The sequence below is a fragment of the Balaenoptera acutorostrata genome, chromosome 11, assembly GCF_949987535.1.
Source record: "Balaenoptera acutorostrata chromosome 11, mBalAcu1.1, whole genome shotgun sequence".
Lineage (NCBI taxonomy): Eukaryota > Metazoa > Chordata > Mammalia > Artiodactyla > Balaenopteridae > Balaenoptera > Balaenoptera acutorostrata.
The window spans coordinates 25,143,632-25,162,958 of NC_080074.1; the positions used below are offsets into that span (position 1 = coordinate 25,143,632).

Sequence of the window (19,327 nt, forward strand, 5' to 3'; positions counted from 1 at the left end):
TCTTCAGGAATGAGGAATATCAGAAGAAAGTAAAGGATGCAATAGAAGGAATCCAATTCGGATTATCATTCCCTTTGCATCCTTGCCTCTTCCACCTTTTCCCTTTGAAGCACAGGCCAGAAGTGTATGGAACATAAGAAAATTGAAAAGTCTGGCCATATGCTCAGAGAAGCCTTTCTCAAAGATCTTATCTATCCAGATTTCATAAGCTATTAGACTCCTTAGAACAAGGGTGTCCCATCCTTCAAAGTAAACAGAACCTTCAGGAGATTTCAGAGGCCCCTGGCTATGTTCCCAAATCTTAGAATGTCTTGTATTTCAGATAAAAGCTCCTTTTTTCTTCAGTAAAGTCAAACCCAAATCCTAAGAACTGCAGACACTCTACTTATACAGTCTTCAACTTATTTTTTGCTTTCATTATATGGTATATTTTACATCACGCAATTGAGCAAAACTTTATTTAGAGATGAGGCAACTTAAGGCAACCCTTTAGACTCAGACTGGCTTCACTGCTCATTAGTAACATGACATTACGAAGGACAGGAAACTCAGTTTCCTTATCTGTAAAACTCCTCCTTCTGCAGCGAAAATGAAAAAAGTGACTCTGCTGAATATTATGTCACAGGGGTTCAGCCATCGAAGGAAAGATGGGCTTATGATATTTAATCAAGGTTCATGCTATTTCCCTACGTGCAAGTTTTATGAATATGCTAAACCACTGCTTTTTTTTTTTTTTTTTTTTACTGTCTGCATGGTCCGGCTACTGTAGAAAGGTATACAGAAAGTGTTACCTGAAAGAGCAACCCGGACAAAAGGCAACAGTTGGTTCTCTTTTCAACGTCCAATGTCTGAATAAATCTAAGTATAAGAAAAAGAAATATTCATAGACAATGTTCCAAGACTATTTTTATATAAATACATCTCTAATACTCATAGATTTTCCAAAATTAAAATAGTCTTTGTGATTCTAAAAGTGCTACATACTCATATAAGATCTAGGACATAGAAAGATAGAAAAAAAATAAAATGAAAAGTCACCTATAATCCTACCACCTAAACATGATTACTGGTAACATTTTGGCCACTTCCCTTCTAGATTTTCTTCTACATACAATTATACACATGCATACTCACAGTAAGACTAAAATTATGCAATACATATTATTTTATAAACAAATTTTCTATTCTTGGACATAATGAGTTACATCATTATTTTACAGATTTTAATATTTTTATCATATGCATGTACCATAATATTAAAATATGCATCTCCATTTTGGTTTTTTCCAATGCTGAAATAAACATTGTTGTACCTACACTTCTGAGCACTTGTCCTATTAATTCCACTGGATAAATCCCTAGAAGTGGAATTTTGGGGAAAAGGAGGTGCACAATTTTAAAGTTTTTGATGAGTACAATTAAAAATTTTCCTCCCATAGATTGAAACAATGTGTGTCCTCACCAGCAGTATATTATGGATCCATCGATGACATTAAGTTTTTCCACCAAAGATTAAGGTAATATCTCTGTGTTTACTACTGTCTCATTTTATGTCCCTTAGTAGAGTTTGAGTTTTCTTTACATGGGTCTTGAAACTCAAATTTGCAACTGTAAACCACATTACCTTCTTCTAAATCTTATTTCAATAACACCAGTGGGCTTCACTATATTAATAACTTCGTCAGTCTGAGTTCAGCTTCTCTATGTGGTGCTTTACCTTCTGAGCAGTGGGGGGAGAAGTTTCTTCTCCTCAAGGAGTCCCCAAGAACAGCCAAAGCCCCTGGAGTATCACAGAGCCTGTGGAAGTCAGACTTCCAGCTGGGTAACCAGGAAGTGACTTTCTGTTGATTGAAAACCACTAAGTAAAAACTTCAGAGGCTCAGAGAAGCTGAGGTGTCCTCTGGCAGGAATGCTATAGCTGTTTTTTTCAAGCTGGGAACCTCCCTCAGCTTTTCTATTCTCTGCTGCCAAGCTCTACTAACTTATAAACTCAAACTTGCGTGGGGATCGTGTGTGCGTGTGTGTGTGTGTGTATGTGTGTGTAAGGAAGAGTTCCGTCCCAGGAGTGGTTAAAAAAAAAAAAAAATCAAACTTGACAGAGTTTTTAAAAAATCTTTAAATGTTTGATATTTTTTAAGTGGTAATTCCATACTTCCCCTGTCCAAATGCTAATTTTCTGAAAACAGTGTTATTATTAACTAGGACAAGTTATTATTTTTATTTTTACATTTATTTATTTATTTATTTATTTATGGCTGTGTTGGGTCTTCGTTTCTGTGCGAGGGCTTTCTCCAGCTGCGGCAAGCGGGGGCCACTCTTCATCACGGTGCGCGGGCCTCTCACTATCACGGCCTCTCTTGTTGCGGAGCACAGGCTCCAGACGCGCAGGCTCAGTAATTGTGGCTCACGGGCCTAGTTGCTCCGCGGCATGTGGGATCTTCCCAGACCAGGGCTCGAACCCGTGTCCCCTGCATTGGCAGGCAGACTCTCAACCACTGCGCCACCAGGGAAGCCCAAGTTATTATTTTTAAAAATTTTCTCTACAGCTCAAAATACTATGCAGATTTTTGCCTACCACGCCCTAAAATGTAACTAGAAAGGTAAAGGAAACTTGTACCTCTACTCTCTTCATACTACTTAAATTTCTCACATTAATCAAATATTTAAGATATCTGTGAGTGCTAACTAGGTATAAGGCGTTGTGATAGACTTTCACATATGTTACATGTGGCAGGTTGAATAATGGCCCCCCCCGCAAAGAAATCAACGTCCTAATCCCCCAAACCTATGCATATGTTACTCCACGTGGCAAAAAACAAACAAACAAAAAAAACCCCAAAACCAAAAAACTTTGCAGATGTGATTAAATTAAGGGCCTTGAGATAGGGAAGTTACCCTGAATTACTGGGTTCAATGTAATCACAATGGTCCTTATAAGAGAAAGGCAGGAGGGTCAGAGTCAGAGAAGATGTGAGGACGGAAACAGAGCTCAGAGAGAGAGAGAGAAAGATGACAGGCTCTTGGTCCTGAAGACAGAAGATAGAGCCATGAGCTGAGGAATGCAGGAGGCCTCTAGAAGCTGGAACGTGCAAGAACAGATGGTCCCCTAGAGCCTCCGGAGGGAGCTCAGCCCTGCCAGCACACTGATTTTAGGACTTCTGCCCTCCATAACTGTAAGACAATAAATTTGTATTGTTTTAGGGCACTAAATTTGTGGTAATTTGTTATACCACTAATAGGAAACTAATACAGTCTGTGTTATGGGCTAAATTATGTGACCCACTGCACCCCCGAAATTCATATGTTGAAGTCCTAACCCCTAGTGCCTCAGAAGGTGACTATACTTAGAAATAGGTCTTTAAAGAGGTAATCATGTTAAAATGAGGTCATTTAGGGTGGGCCCTAATCCAATATGATTGATGTCCTTATAAGAAGAGGAGATTAGGACACAGACATGCACAGAGGGAAGACCATGTGAGGACAGAGCGAGAAGACAGCCACCTACAAGCAGGGAGAGAAGACTCAGAAGAAACCAGCCCTGTCAACACCTTGATCTCGGATGTCAAGCCTCCAGAATTGTGAGACAATAAATTGCTCACAGATTGGTACTATGTTGCTAGTTTGTACTAGCAAACTAATACAGTATGTCATGTAATTCCTGTCACCACAGTTTACAGATGAGAACAACTGAGGCTCAGGCAGGATGAGTAACTTGCTGGGGGCCCTAAAGTTAGGCCCTAGTCAGCCTGCCTCTATGCTGTTATTCTTGCTCAAATACCAACTGTTCATCCGCTCATTCATTCATTCAACAAGTAGTTATTGAATCCCATCTCCATGCCAGGCACTCGGGATACACTGGTGAACAGAACAAAGACCTATGCCCACGTGGTTCTCACATTCCAGGTGTGGCAGGTGTTAACAGGAAGAGGAGATGGCCATAAACAAGAAACAGCACAAATAGTAAATTGTATAAGCCTGTATGATATGGACATAGCTGCCCGAGAACCCAGTGTGTGTGAGGTGTGGCATCCTGCATGGCACAGGTGGGCAGCCCACAAAGGGAGGAGACAGCTACTACACAGACCACTCCATCGTCACACTCACTGTGCTATCTTCGCTGATATCACCGCTCCTTGCAAACATCCCCAAATGCCAGCTTTTGACAGAAACTCCTCACCGTAGTCTTTGGAACCTGGAGGTGAACAGCTGTCAGTGGCATTGGTGAGTGAGCTGCCAAACTCCTTCCATGTATGGAGCACGTCTTGTTTTCTGAATATGTCATCAAGAGCTTGACTCCAACATTTAAAAGCAGCCCTAAAACAGAAATGGAGCATGCAGCAGCATGTTTCCTGAGATCCGTGTTATTAAATCTATCTTCCAAAAGGGAAAGCAAATGCACTGAAGAAACATTTTAATTAAAATGTTAGAGAATGGATCTATACCATTTATTGCTCATAACCATTTCTCTCAAGTAGCATTTGATGAATAAAATGCAGCAATGGAATCTTATCAACAAACTAAAATTTATGAAAGGCAGTATTTTTCACAATAATTAAAAATTTTTTCAGCTGAACAAAGTTTCCCTTGTTTTACTGACTCCTAAAAACTACCTTTTCTTTTGTGCGAAGACAAGAAGACTTCCAAGTTCATGCAACGCCTGAACGTTAAGACTTCTTTCATTGCTGGCTTGAAGAACATCTGTATTTTTAATCAAGTGAAAGAACAAATGTCAGTCCCTGGAAAATATTTCCTATATATTTGCAAGAATATTTTAAATTGCCTTATACCTTAACTGTGTAGATAAGCAAACTTCAACCTAATAGAGCCTTTAAATGTCACAAGATATGGGTAGAGAAAGAGAGCAAACGATGTTCTATTTTAATGTTACGGAGTGGGAGATGGGGTCAAAGAGGTGGGAAACGTGGAGAAAGTACAGTAAGAGTCGGGCAGGTTGAGACAGTGAAGGAGAAAAATCCAGAAAAAGTGTGCAAGGCAGAAAGGGCTGGGTATATATATGGCAATGTGTGTGGCCGGAATACACTTTTTGGGGAGGGTGAAGAAGCGGGTAGTGGTAAGATTACGGAGGCATCTGAGTGCCATAGGGAGAAATGTGGACACTATTCTACAGCACGTGGGAAGCGTTGAACAGCTTGTTTTTGATCAGGGATGTGACAAGAGCACAGCACTTTGGATTCTTCCTTTACCCAAATGCAAAAAAGCACATCTTGAATAGTACCTGAATTTGTTGTTGTTTTCTGATGAATACATGCATTCCAGGATGTGTAGCCAAAAAACCCAACTAACATGGCAATGGTTTCTAATGAGGGTAGCAATGTCCCCTGGAGGGTATTTTAGAAATTTGAGGAGGGTTTTGTTAGTTGTCACAATGGGGCATGTGCTAGTATTTCCTAGGTAAGGACCTGACACTTGATGGCCTGCCATGCACAGAACCTTCCCCCACAGTGAGGAAAAAGGTGAGAAACCTATTTATAATTATTTGAGTCTAACATCTAACTTCATTTCATAGAAAGGGTATGTTTGCGTGTGTTCAAAATGCTCTGAGTTTTCCAGAAATGCAACCACTGTAATATTTTGTTTTGTCCAGAATGGCCTAGATTTGCCATTTTAGAACATCATGTCACCAAAATTAGCAATGCTGATAGTACTTGAGTTACCAATACAGTACACCTGTATCAGTCTGCATTTGTAGCTGTCACATTCATGTGTATCCTGTATACTTTACATACTATATGTGAGCATCTGATTGCTTCTCTATACCTCTAGTGCCTAAGCTCTTACATACCAACAAATAGATTCTTTTATTATAAAGTTATTTCATTTTATTTACCCTTCATTTTATATTTAGTGCTTCATATTGATTTTTAAAAATAATGTGCATAGGAAGAATAAAGGGGGAGTTACAAAATGTCTGTTATAAAAAAAGGGGGGGATGTTGGGTCTACAACATGGGCTGAATTTATACTGCTGAATTTGTAGAAAAACCAAATCAAGTGGAAAGACAAGGAAAATGGAATCAGCTGGGGCAGAGCAAAAGCACATAACAGTGGCCACATCTCGACAAACGGTTCACAGATTCAGTTAAAGTGGGATGGATGGGACGGTGCCTAGAATCTCACAATGGTGACAGCCAATCTGGGAAAGTGGGTGACGGGAGGGGCTGGAAGCCGCTTGTCTTGACGCTGCTCTGTCACTGTCCACGAGGGTGTGATGAATAGATTCTATGTTCAAGCTCCTTCATCCTACTTCTACAGATAACATTTCAGTTACGGTCTAGCACAGGGAACTATATTCAATATCTTGTAATAACCTATAATGGAAAAGAATCTGAAATATCTATATATAGATATATAGATATATAGATATATATTGATATATAACTGAATCACTTTGCTGCACAGCTGAAACTACCACAATATTACAAATCAACTATACTTCGATAAAAAAAATAAATTTAAAAAATCATATAGGGGCTTCCCTGGTGGCGCAGTGGTTGAGAATCTGCCTGCCAGTGCAGGGGACACGGGTTCGAGCCCTGGTCTGGGAAGATCCCACATGCCGCGGAGCAACCAGGCCCGTGAGCCACAATTACTGAGCCTGCGCGTCTGGAGCCTATGCTCCGCAACAAGAGAGGCCGCGACAGTGAGAGGCCCGCGCACCGCGATGAAGAGTGGCCCCCACTTGCCGCAACTGGAGAAAGCCCTCGCGCAGAAACGAAGACCCAAAGCAGCCGTAAATAAATAAATAAATTAAATAAACCCAAAGTTAAAAAAAAAAAAAAAGTAAGCTGAAATATTTTAAAAATAAATAAATAAATAAAAAATCATTTAAAAAAGATAACATTTCAAGACCAAATGCAATCTCAACATTAATGTGGCAGGTCATACTGAAAACGAACACATAATGAATAAATCTTACTAATAGTTTCATAATAAGAAGAAATTACGAGTCCAAGTTGTGAGGAGGGAAGTTTGCTTTTCTCCACTGAGCTGAAAACTTGGAAGTGCTCCTGAGAAAGGTCAGGGGGTGTTGGCATGTGCATCTCTTCTGTCCCCAGGCAAAACTCCACCTTTCCGGTAGTGAATTTTAAATTGTTCATTCCTCCTTTGTCTCCTAAATTCATGAAAAAATTTTAAAAGAAACTTAAAAATGGAGAAAGAAGGGAAGTTGATGAGGAGGAAAAAAGTAGAAGTGGAAAAGGAGAAGGAAGGAAGGGTTCTGTACAGAGCTGAGACTCATTGGCAGCTCGAAGGACACTATTTTCTTAAACTTCGTATCTCGAATCATTTCTGAAGAGCCCAGGTGTGTGATGTGCTCTACACTCGTGTTACCTCATAAAGAACAGCACAGAGGGGCAGTTCGCTGGAAAGTAAATGTTGAGATAATGCTTTGCTCCCCATGGGGAATGGCAGAAGTTGCACAGGTTTTGAGTTTGCCTTTTTTAAAAGAGTTTCCAACAGTAAGATGTTAGTTTGCCTCTGGGGCAGAGATCTCTGGGATAGAAGCAGTGCAGAGGTACTTCTGACCTGAGGGGAGAAAAAAAATGGGAAAGAACCTGTCTCTGTATAAGATCAGAGAACACACAGGAAAAAAAAAAAAAAAGGAAAAATATTCTAGGGGAAGTAGTCAAAAACCTCAGAGACAGAGAAGCTAAAATGGATTTAGGTCTACAGCCCAAGGACTGGGGATAAACCGCTGAGAATATCTTAGTACCAGGTGAAATTCAGATTGAGGTGGTGTAAACCATTCTTAGGAATTGTATTTGCTTTTTCTATTCATGCCCTTAACCACTTTTAATGTACACCATAATTGAAAGAAGTTTAAACATGATGTGGAGGGCCAATTTAATGTAATGTGTGTCTGTGGACAATACAACCAAAAACTGTGGGTACATATCATAGTAAGTGCTTTTTGCGGGGAGAAGGGGCAGCAACAAGAATGAATATATATTGATACATACATACATACAAACATATATTATATACATATATAAATAAAACTTGTCAGTGGTTGTAAAAAAAAAAATTGGTCAATTTCTAAAAGATCAGTTCAGAGACTATTATCATCTTAGTTAGATGCTAAGTTTAAATCTATTATTAATAACTTTAAAATACAATTATTTTAAGTTTATTAATTTAAATTTATTCTTTAAGTTTATTCTTATTATTCTGATAAATGTGAACAGTAAGGCTTATAAACACAAATCAGGGTTTTAACAAATTTTAAATTACCTAAATGTAGATAATTTGAGATTTTTCTTGGCCTGAATTTGAGTATCTTCTTTCTCTCTGAGGTTACCACTTAACCACTTGAAGTCCTGCTTTGACTGAGTTTACAAATCAATAGATTTTGAGAAGGGAGAAAACAAGTGTAATGTAACCAAGAACAGTGAATATCTTTTTTTTAAGCTAAAAGAAACCTCTAAGATCAAAATCTATGGTATTAATAAGAAATTTTACTAGATGTGTATATTAAAATGCATCCCTTTCTTAGACACTGATAAAGTAGTGTTTTGGTAAAAGACTGTAGTTAATTCGGTATGAAACAATTCATCTACTTATAAAAATAAAACAAGACTATAGCACTGCTTCCGTATTTACTCCACTTAAGGGATTATGCTCATCTCACAGAAGGCATAGAAGCAGATGAGTGAGGCAGTGCTTTGGTTGGAATAAAGTGGGAGAAACAGAGATGTAATCCACTAGACAAGACGAAGAAAGTGAAAGGCAGCAGGGAGTGGGCATGGAAGTGGGGAAGGAGGAACCTACGGCAGAACACAGTAGACCCACGGGGTGGTACCCTGGGTAAATAAAGAGGAAGGGATGTAGAGCAAGTACAGTCAGCCCTCCATTTCTGGGGATGCAGAACCATGGATACGGGGGGCAGGGGAGGGGAGCTGACTGTAAGAGACGTGTACATCCACGGATTTTGGTATCCACAGGGGGTCCTGGAACCAATTCCCCGCAGATGCCTAGGAATGACTATATTTTACCTTGTGTCTGGGCAAGAAATAACGAAAGCAACTTTCTGCTGTGTCGGATTGATCTGTTTTGATATTTAGATTTTTCCAAGGTCTCTCTAAAACATCTCAAAGTGTCTGTCACGTCCACGGGCACACAGAGGAGCTCTTTGGCTTTGCTGTATTCTGAAAAGAAAGGGAAGAGTCACGTGAGGGATGAAATGTTGCAGCAAGCCAACAAGCAGCAAAAGACTTCCTAATTCAGAGAATTTCTTGGGCCCAAACGAAAGCTGCTAAATTCAAAGCCCCCAGGTCTGCAGCAGTTGTTTCAACGTTCAGATCAAAGTTTGTTTTTGTTTTTTTTTGGTATATTTGACAGTTCTTTTAAAAAAAAAGAAAAAAACTTAGAAAACTTTTGATTTGTATGAAATGCAAATAACTTTAGATCTTGCCAATTTTCCTAATGAAGCCTCCCACTTTTTCTTTTGCTGATCATAAAAGATGAAATAATCTACTCCTTTTCAGCAGCCTCTTCAAAGCCAAGGTGCCTTGGGAAGGAGACGAAAGGAGGAAAAAAGAAGCTTGGAGATGGGCAACTGCTCCCTTGAGAGAAGGAAAAGACAGCTTTCTAATACTGGAGGATGCAGAGGAAAGGAAGATGAGGCCATAAACAGGTATGGAACTACAAAGCAGTCCTGAAAAGTGGCCAGAAGGGCAGATGTTGGCAGAGAGCTGCTGCGAGGTCCCTGGAGAGGTAGTGACGGTCCCATGAATTAGGCTGCAGACCGGCTGCATACACCATGAAGCAGGCACACGGGAAAGAAGAAACCCAGGCTTCAGATGAATAACAAATAAATTTACCCCTTCAACAAGTTGAGCAGGTCGAATATCCCCTGTAAAATCCGAGGTCTTGAGAGTGCAGCAACTTGCTAGGGAACAGGGCTATAAGAGGTTAAGAGGCATGACCTCTGCTCTCAAGAAATTTACCGTTCAGCTGAAGCAAAGAGGCATTCTAACACTGGATTATGAAAATCACATTGACAGAAAGTATCTGGTTACATGTGAAAATGAGGGAAAGATAGAAGAGAGAGATCAGTGTAGGCAGGAAAGGATGAGCAAGAAAGACTTCATGGGAGAGAAGATATGCCAGCTGTGTCTTAGAGGATAGGGAAGATTAGATCAGGAAGAAAGAGGCAAGGGGTTTCAGACAGTTAGAATAAGAATAGCTGAAGTTGATTAAGTGTTTATACTATGCCAGTAACTATTCTAAATAATTATTGTGATAGTCTCACTGAATCCTAGCAACACCCATAAGAAGTATGTACCATTATATCCTCATTTTACAGATGAGGAAAATCAGGCATAGAGAAGTCTAGCAGCATCCCTTGGGTCACAGAACTAGTTTGTGCAAGGAGAGGGTGGGAGCAGGATTAAGGGTGGTGATTCAGGGCACAATGAGATGACATGGCCAGTCCTTTTGAACTGAGAAGGGTTTCCAGAGGCCTGAAGTCCTCGCTGAGTAAGTGACCATCATCCTCTTTAATGGGCAGTCAAGAAACTGTTTTGAGTAGGACCCCAGCAGAAAGAGATTAGTATTTCAGGAAGAGTTAGCCCGCCGCTGTATGCACAGCAGCCTGCAATGGAAAGAGGGTGGTGGCTGGGAGGTTGTGAAGTTATAACACACACGTTGTATGATTTGAACTTGACTGAGGTGGTAGCGGTGGAAACAAGGGAGGGACACAGGGAACATTCCAATGTTAGAAGCGACAGGAGAGTGGTTAATTGGCTACGTGGCAAAGAAAAGAAAGGGAGTGGGAATTACCTCTTCCCCATCTTTCAGGGCCAATGACCTTGCTTCCCACCTCAGTGGGAGTAAATGGGAGGAATCCAAAGGGATTTCCTGCAATCCCCTACCATCAGACCCACCCAGCCCCCAGCACCTGTGCCCATCTACACTGCCAGGGCATCACTCCAGCAATTCTCCTCTCCCCTCCAAATCATCAGTTTTTCCCTCTGCTGAATCATTCTCAACAACATTTTCCTTTTTTCTCCTATCTTAAGAAAAAAAATCAAAAAAATTTCATGCTCATTGCAGCATTATTTATAATAGCCAAGACATAGAAATAACTTAAGTGTCCATCAACAGATGAATGGAGAGAGAAAATGTGGTATATACCCAATGGAATATTATTCAGCCATAAAAAATAAGGAAATCCTGCCATTTGTGACAACATAGATGGGCCTTGAGGGCATGATGCTAAGAGAAATAAATTCAGACAGAGAAAGACAAACACTGTATGATCTCACTTATATGTGGAATCTAAAAAAACCCAAACTCATAGAAACAGAGAAGAGATTGGTGGTTGCCATAGGCAGGGGGTGGGGTGATGGGCAAAATGGGTGAAGGGGGCCCAGAGCTACAAATGTCAATTATAAGATAAATAAGTTCTAAAGCTGTAATGTATAGCATGGTAACTATATCTAAATTTCTAAAACAGAAAAAAAAATATTTTTAAAAAATAAAAAACCTTTCTCTTGACCCTACTTTCCCCTCAAGACACCATCCTATTTCTCTGCTCCATTTTACAACAAAACTCCTCAAAAAGTTCTATTTTCACTGTTCCCCATTCTCTCTTGAACCTGCTTAGATCAGACTTTCCCCCATCATTTCACCCCAAGGATCTTCACGTGGCTACATCTAATGTTCAATTTTTAGACTTTATCCCTCATAAATTTTCAACAGCATTTGACCCAGTTGCTAATTCCCTCCTCCTTGAAATACTTTCTTCCCTTGGCTTAAAGGTCCTTTTCCAACCTTACTGACACTCCTTCTTAACCCTCTTTGCTAATTCGTCCTCATCTACCCAACCTCTTAATACTGGAAAAGCCCAGGGCTCAATCCTTAGAATGCCTCTCTTTTCTCAACTAACATTTGAGGCAGGCTGGGACCTGGGACCCTTTGCTGCAGTGCTTGCACCTGGACAAGGGTCTGCTCAAGCAACAGAACACAAAGAAACTATAAGGGACTAAAAATAACTGCGTGCTTGCACAGTTGGGGCAAATCATGAACAATAAGATACACAAACTGCCACTTCTGAGGTGCTGGGAGCAAAAGCAGGGTACTGGGCATGATCCCTGCACACAGGACCACCAAAGGCGTGGGGAGACCACCCTAAGGACCCCTCCGGCCTTACCCACTGATCTGTCCTCACGCCCCAGTTAAGGAACCAGCCCCCCTGCCAGTCGGGGAGCGAGCAAGGGAACCTGTTAATTCTTCTTGCTCCCCCGTGCTGTAGCATGAGCCCCCGTAAAGCCTTGCTTGAATTTCTCGTCCTGCCTCTTATCAACTTCTATTGATTAAAGAGCCCAAGAAGCCAGGTTGGTAGCACATTCACCCCCTTGATAATCTCATCTAGTCTCATGGGTCTAAATATCCACATGCTGCTGGCTCCCAAATTTCTATCTCTGGCCCCAAGTCTCCTGAAGTCCTGAGACTCATCTATCCAATGGTCTCCTCCGCTGTGTGTTTAACAGACATCACACACTTACCAGGTTCCCAACTGATTTCTGAATCTTTCCTCCCTAAACCTATTCCTCCCATAGTCTTTCCCCATCTTATTAAGGGATGGTTCTATTTTTCCAGTTGCTCAGGCCAAAAGCTGAAATCGCCCGTGACTCTTCATGCCATCTGATGCCCCAAGTCAAATTCACAACAAATTCTGGAGGCTCCCTCTTCAGAAAACATCCAGAGTGCCACCATCACTCACCAGCTCCACTCTCCACTCCCACTTCCACTGTGTTCCAAGACCTATCATCTTCTTTTGAATTACCGCAATCGCTGCCCCCAACCAGTCTCCCTGTTTCCACCCTTGCCACTCTCAACATAGCAGCCAGAGGATGCCTTTTAAAACGTAAGTTCTCTCAGGACTTCCCTGGTGGTGCAGTGGTTTAGAATCCGCCTGCCAATGCAGGGGACATGGGTTCGATCCCTGGTCCAGGAAGATCCCACATGCTGCAGAGCAACTAAGCCTGTGCACCACAACTACCAAGCCTGTGCACCTAGGGCCCGTGCTCCGCAACAAGAGAAGCCACCACAATGAGAAGCCCACGCACCACAATGAAGAGTAGCCCCCGCTCACCGCAACTAGGAAAAGCCCGCGCACAGCAACGAAGACCCAATGCAGGCAAAAATAAATACATACGTAAATAAATAAATAAATAAATAAATAAATAAATAAATAAAATGTAAGTTCTCTTATGTCACATCCCTGTCCAAGACCCTCCACTGGCTCGCTCATCACCTAGAGCAAACACCAAAGCCCCTGGAGTGACCGCTAAGGCCCAACGTGAACAAGCTTCCCATCTCCTCACTACTCTCCCCCTCACTCCCTCCCACACCAGGCACGTTTCCACCTGAGGGTCTTGGCAACAGTGGTTCACTTTGGTCTAGAACAGTCTTCCCTCAGATATCTCCATGTCTTGATTCCTCAGCTCCTTAAGCTTATGGCTTAACCATGAACTTCTCAGTGAGGCCTTCTTTGATCACCCTCTTTAAAATTGTGGCACCCATTATCTTCTGACTTACTATGTGTTTTACTTGTTTATTGATTGTCTCTGGCCACTAGAATGCAAGTTCCATGAGGGCAGGAATTTTTGCCCATTTTGTCCACTGAATTCACCCCTGGCCTATAACCATACCTGTTATGTGGTATGTGCTCAATAAATATTTGTTACATGAATGAATGACAACAGTTTTCAAAGCTAAATGGCTGGGATAAACGTTATTAATAATCACTTCCATAGGCATTAATCTCGATCAATCCTCACAGCACCTTACAACTAGCAGAGATAGATATCACTTATACTTTACAAAGGAGGAAAGGTGAATTTGAGGGACATTCCCTTGTTTTAAACCCTTAACACGAGATAAGAGAGAAAACCAGGGTTCAAGTCTGAAGCCTTTCCCAACTAGTTTTCCAAAGGGTATCAGATTTGGGGAACAGGAAGTGACACCAATTTGAGGCCTGCTAATGTGGGCATAGGGACACTTTGAGAATAAGACAGAAATAAGCCTGGGGTCCTTGTAAGCCCAGGGAGATCCCGACGGAATTCACAACACAGGGTCACATTCAAATGGCCATAGAGATAAATCTTTCATTACCACCCTCACATCTAGAAACCCTGGAGGTTCTAGTCAAACCAGGAACACGGCCACAGTTCACTCCTGACACACTCCCCTATCACATATTTAAGAGGATCAACTACGTAGGCCACAGTAGCTCTTTATTAACTCCCCGGGGATCTCGCTCTTCTCCTGCCAGCTTCGCTCTTCTGTCCCCTCCATCCTGTCTCCACCATCTCCCCTCCTCTAAGCGGGCACAGTCCTGCACCATCCCCGACAAGGCATGCCCCCACCTCTCCCACCCCAACCCTTATGCACAACACCCTGAAGATTATAGGTTTCTGCTCTATTCCTCCATTCTCCTGCCAGAATTCATGAGCTTGGCTTTCATTTTTTTCCTCCGTAGAGAGTGAGATTAGGGAAAGAAGTTCAGCAAAGCAAAGGAAAAGGAGGAAGCTGGAAGCCCTCACATATTAATATTTTGAGATAGTTACTTTCTCCAGGCCTTCATTTTAAATATCTATTAAAACTGGGATGGCAATATTTCCCTCCAAGGGTTACTGTTTTAAGCTGTGTGTGAAGTGTCCAGCATAGCGCCGGTCATGGAGGAAGCGTTCATCAGACGGATGCTCACATTATGACCATCAGTCATATATTTAAAAAATATCCATTAAGCACGTACCGTTACTAGATGCCATGCTAGGCACTGAGGAGGTACAAGTGAACAAAACAGACACACTCCCTGCTCTCCCAGAGCTTACATTCTAGAATAACATTCACGAAGGCATGCCAGTGATTGGGGGTGATAAGAGGGATGGGAGGAAGAGTAGATGTCTGCCATCTTTAAAATATGAGGTCTGAATAAAATCATCCTGCTACTTTTTATCAACTATCTGCTTATAAATCATTCCATTTTGTTTTTTTCCTAAACTATTACTTTTTTTTTCTTCTTTCAAGCCTAGTATACCCTTTGTCCTTGTAGTCTAATTAGGGCTCTGCTGGTGTTTTGGTGGCTGTCAACATGAGATAAATGATGCAAAGGAATACGGAAATATTAGCTTTGCAGGCCTCGTCCTGCCATCTTTGTCTCAAGGGGTTCCTCTCTGAAAAATTCCATGGACAATTCAAGAAGCTATTTTAAAGGCACTAATAGCCTCAACGGTTTGGAATAGGTAAGAATAAGAAGGAGGAGGAGAAAAGAGACTCGATTTACTACATCTCTCATTGTACCAGTGTAGATATTAAAATTGAAATGCCAATGACTCCAGAGAGATGGGTTCACCAAGGAAGGATCAGGGAGTGATACAAAATTTGGGCTGCTTTCTACACGCTTGGTCACATCAATCTAAATGCCCAGAGGTACTAAAAAAACATGTCAGCCAAAGGGTACAAAATTCCAACACACCTGACGACTGAACTACCCTATTAGAGAACTTAAATACCAATAAGGTCAAAACTCAAGAAAGAGATCCCAGGCGGAACGCAAAAACAGCTACAATAAAAGGCTCATCCATGGAGTTATCTCCCCTATGAAGCTTAACAAGCAGGCAAGTTACTCAAACATACAAAAAATCATCTGTAAGGGAAGGTATTCTCACTCCTGCAAACCCTACAGAGACTATCCCAAATTACATATGCATTAGTTAAATAGCTAAAGGGAGAATAGAATGCTGTTAAATAATGAGAACACCAAATGTTCCTAGGCACTGGAGCATTACAATACCTGTTCTGAAGAATTAAATGTATCAAGCACTACCACCAAATGCTGTTACGCCAAAAGGGAATCTATGAGGTTCTAGAGCAGTGACCTGGTGTGGAAACCATCAGAAGTATACTTGGTCTTTTTAAAAATTCTTTTAAGAATTGCAAACATGTCGTGGTGATATACATAAGACCCATCATGCTTATAAACATGTTAATGATCTGAATTCAGTATACTGAAAAAAAATTCAGCATCCTAAAAATTTGCCTAATAAACCCAAAAGTCCAGGCCAGATTATGCTCCTAGTCACAGAGGTCCTAGAGTTTTATAAGGAGCTATAAGGTGGACGCCAAGATTTTAATGATAATTGCTCAATGTAAAACCTGTAGTTACTATGCAGGATCATCTAAAAATTGTGAAACTATCATAACAAGTCACAATAAAGTATCTGTCTCCCCATAACTACTGAGACATAGCAATTTTTTCTTGAGTGCTATAAGTTTAGAAGAGAGTCTAACCTGAAAGGGGACAAATGATGAACAGACCTGATAGCTTAGTGGAGCCCTTATGGGTTAAGCAATCAGACGGACCAGGGTTTGAATCGTGGTTCCAGTACTCACTAGTAACACTAAATTTTCTCATCTGTAATAATAAGCATAATAATATCTACCTCCTAAGATTGTTAAAATTAAAGAAGGTAATAGTTATAAAGTACTTGGCTCAATCAATTATTACTGTCATTACAATAATTTTTAGATTTTATCTGTTTGAATATTCATGTTCTGTTCATTGCTCAAACTGGCTATACCCCCACCACCACTGAGAACCATTCCAAAGGACCACTGTAGCCTGATTCCCTCCGCCTTCCCTTCTGTCCCACCACCTGCCATCTTGCCTTTCCAAACGTAACTTAACAATAGGTAGGCAAAGTGCTTTTCTGACATATTGCGGCCATCATCAGTAAGCACCTGCTGGTCACACAGGTCTAGAGTTTTGCTATGTATGCTTCTCCTAGACCTGAGATGCTAGTCATCATTTTGATAACAAGCATTTTCGACACATTTTCTCACATTTGTTGCCAGCTCTTTTTAGGATGGAGGGGATAGTATAAATCACATTCTGAGTTATGGATCCCAAATTGGGGAATCTCCAGAGGTTTGACGGACAAGATGAAGAAAAGGAGAACACACCCAGGAAGAATCATGCTCTTTGATTGGAACTAGTCACACGTGATTGACCACAGGAAGGTGGTCCTCCCATTGTTCACTGAATATGAGAAGACAATTTATCAGTAAATTGTCATGAACAGTAAAATATCATGAACAGTAAAACCTACAAATTCATGGTCACCAACCTTACTCAACTGGACCCTCTACACTGCTCTGCAGCCCTTCTATCCTCCCTTCTCCTATTTTTCTCAGTGGCTGGTCAACCCTCTCACATCCCTCCTGAAATCTCCTACCCTATCAACCTTGGCTGTGCTCTCAACCCCCTGCTTCATTAAAAAAATCTCCAGTACCCAGTGAGGATGCCTTCAACTCCTACCATCACCATCTACAAATTTTCCTGCATTTGGGCCTGTTCTCTCCTTCCTTTCTGCCCTAGCAGCAGGGGCGTCCCACCCTCCCGTCTAAGGCTAAGTCCCCTATGTCCCATTCTCTTCCTTGTTTATCCTCAAGCTCCTTTCCCTATCAAATATCTTTTTCTCCTGTCTCTGAGCTCTCCCCCTCTCCTGGCTCTTTTCATTTAATATAGAAATACGCTCCTTCTTTTCTACTAAAAACAGACACACAAACAAAACAAAACCCTCCTGAGCTGTCCTGAGCTCTACGTTTCCTTCTGGCTGCTCCTGCCCCCCTCTTCCTTGTCACTTCGAAGCTTCACGAAAGGCAACTCTCGTCTAACGACTCTGTGCAGGCGCACCTCACCACTACTGCACCCACTGCTCAAAATACTTCCACTCCCTTCCCCACCATTTCTTTGAAGTGACTCTTGTCAAAGTCACAAAGTCATTCATTTGACAAGTAGATATTGAGTTCCTACTATGTGTCAGGCACTGATGAAGGCATTTGGATTATATCAATGAACGAACCAATGATCCCTCACTTCATAGAGCTTACGTTTTATCAGGGGAGACAGACTAGTGATCAATAAATGCAACAAAAAACTGAATTATACAGTGCGATAAGTGGTTATAAGTGCTCCAGGAAAAAAGAATACATTTATTAAAGTAAGGGGAATTGGAAGGAAGCAGGCAGGGTGCAGTTTCAAACAGAACAGTCAGGGTAAGCACCATTGAAAATCTGAGATGTGCACAAAGATTTTAAAGAGGTGAGGGATTTATCAGACAGGCATCTAGATGGGGGTAGAGTACTTCAGGAAGGAGAACCAGCTAGAGCAAGACCCTAAGGTGAGGACAGCAAAAAGGCCAGTGACAATGACCTCCCAAATACAATAGACAGTCTGTCCTTATCTTATGTGACCTCTCTGACCACTGACTCACACTTTCTCTCACCTTGGCCTTGTTTGTACCACTCTCACCTCCTGTACTTCCCACCTCTTGGGCCATGTCCCAATCTCTTTCAGATACTGCCCCTTCTCTGTTTGTTCCCATGACAGTCATTAGGGCTCTTCACATATTCTATCTCTTTATCCTTGGGGTACAGAGGACCATCACACTTCCTTCTCCTTTCGAAGTTAGATGTGGCCATGTGACTTTAGCCAATAAAATAGAAGTGACATGAGTCAACTTCAAGTATCAGCTTTAAGAGCCACCACCTGATTTATATATAAATCATGAATATAAAATTATAAAATATAAAAATATATATGAAATACATTCTTTTTCTTGCCTGGAAAATGGGGACAATAACAAACTTACCTCATCAGACAGTTGTTAAGCTAACATTCACAAAGCACTTAATACTCACAAAGCACTAATACTCATACAGTGCCTGCTGTCCAATGCATAATAATAATTCTTTTATTGGGGTTGTTATAACAATGAAATAAGACAATCTACATAAAGCTCTTAGCACAAAGTGCATAGTATATGCACATGGTCTTGCTTCAAAGGCTGTGCTCTGAACCATTTACTGTATACCTCCAGGTTTAGCTGCCCTAGAGGATAACATTAGTGTTTTGTCTCCTGCCTCTAAAACAATCATGCAAGCCTGTGTCAAGATGGACATTCCATCAACCCATGATGATAAGCTGCTCAACCTCACTGAATACAGTAGCATGAGCAAAAAATAGACTTTCCCTTGCGCTAAGGCAATGACATTTGGGGATTGTTCGTGACTGCTACATAGCCCAGCCCATTTTGACTGGCACAGCTTCCAAAGTGAGGCCATCCTCAGGTCCATACTCCACAGAACTCTCCCTGGGTGACCTCATACAAGCCCCTGATTTCAACCACTACCAATGTATTGGTGACTAAATTACAGATCTGCTGAGTGCCTCACTGGTACATCCAATCATATACTGGATCATTCTACTCAGCTATCATTCAGGTACCTTGAACTCA

General features: G+C 41.3%; 1 protein-coding gene across 2 annotated transcripts in view; it reads right to left on the bottom strand.

Annotated features, from left to right (window-relative positions):
* Positions 1–19,327, bottom strand: part of CFAP54 (cilia and flagella associated protein 54) — a 307,392-nt gene that overhangs the window by 129,199 nt on the left and 158,866 nt on the right. Inside the window, exons 40-44 of one of the 2 annotated variants that reach the window (XM_028166668.2) lie at positions 9,011–9,163; positions 6,937–7,131; positions 4,611–4,698; positions 4,105–4,314; positions 792–858 (exon numbers count right to left, since the gene is read on the bottom strand). In XM_028166668.2, coding sequence (XP_028022469.2) covers positions 792–858; positions 4,105–4,314; positions 4,611–4,698; positions 6,937–7,131; positions 9,011–9,163 — 713 coding nt within the window. The remainder of the gene's footprint in view (positions 1–791; positions 859–4,104; positions 4,315–4,610; positions 4,699–6,936; positions 7,132–9,010; positions 9,164–19,327) is intronic. The other variant, XM_028166670.2, reaches the window with a different exon arrangement.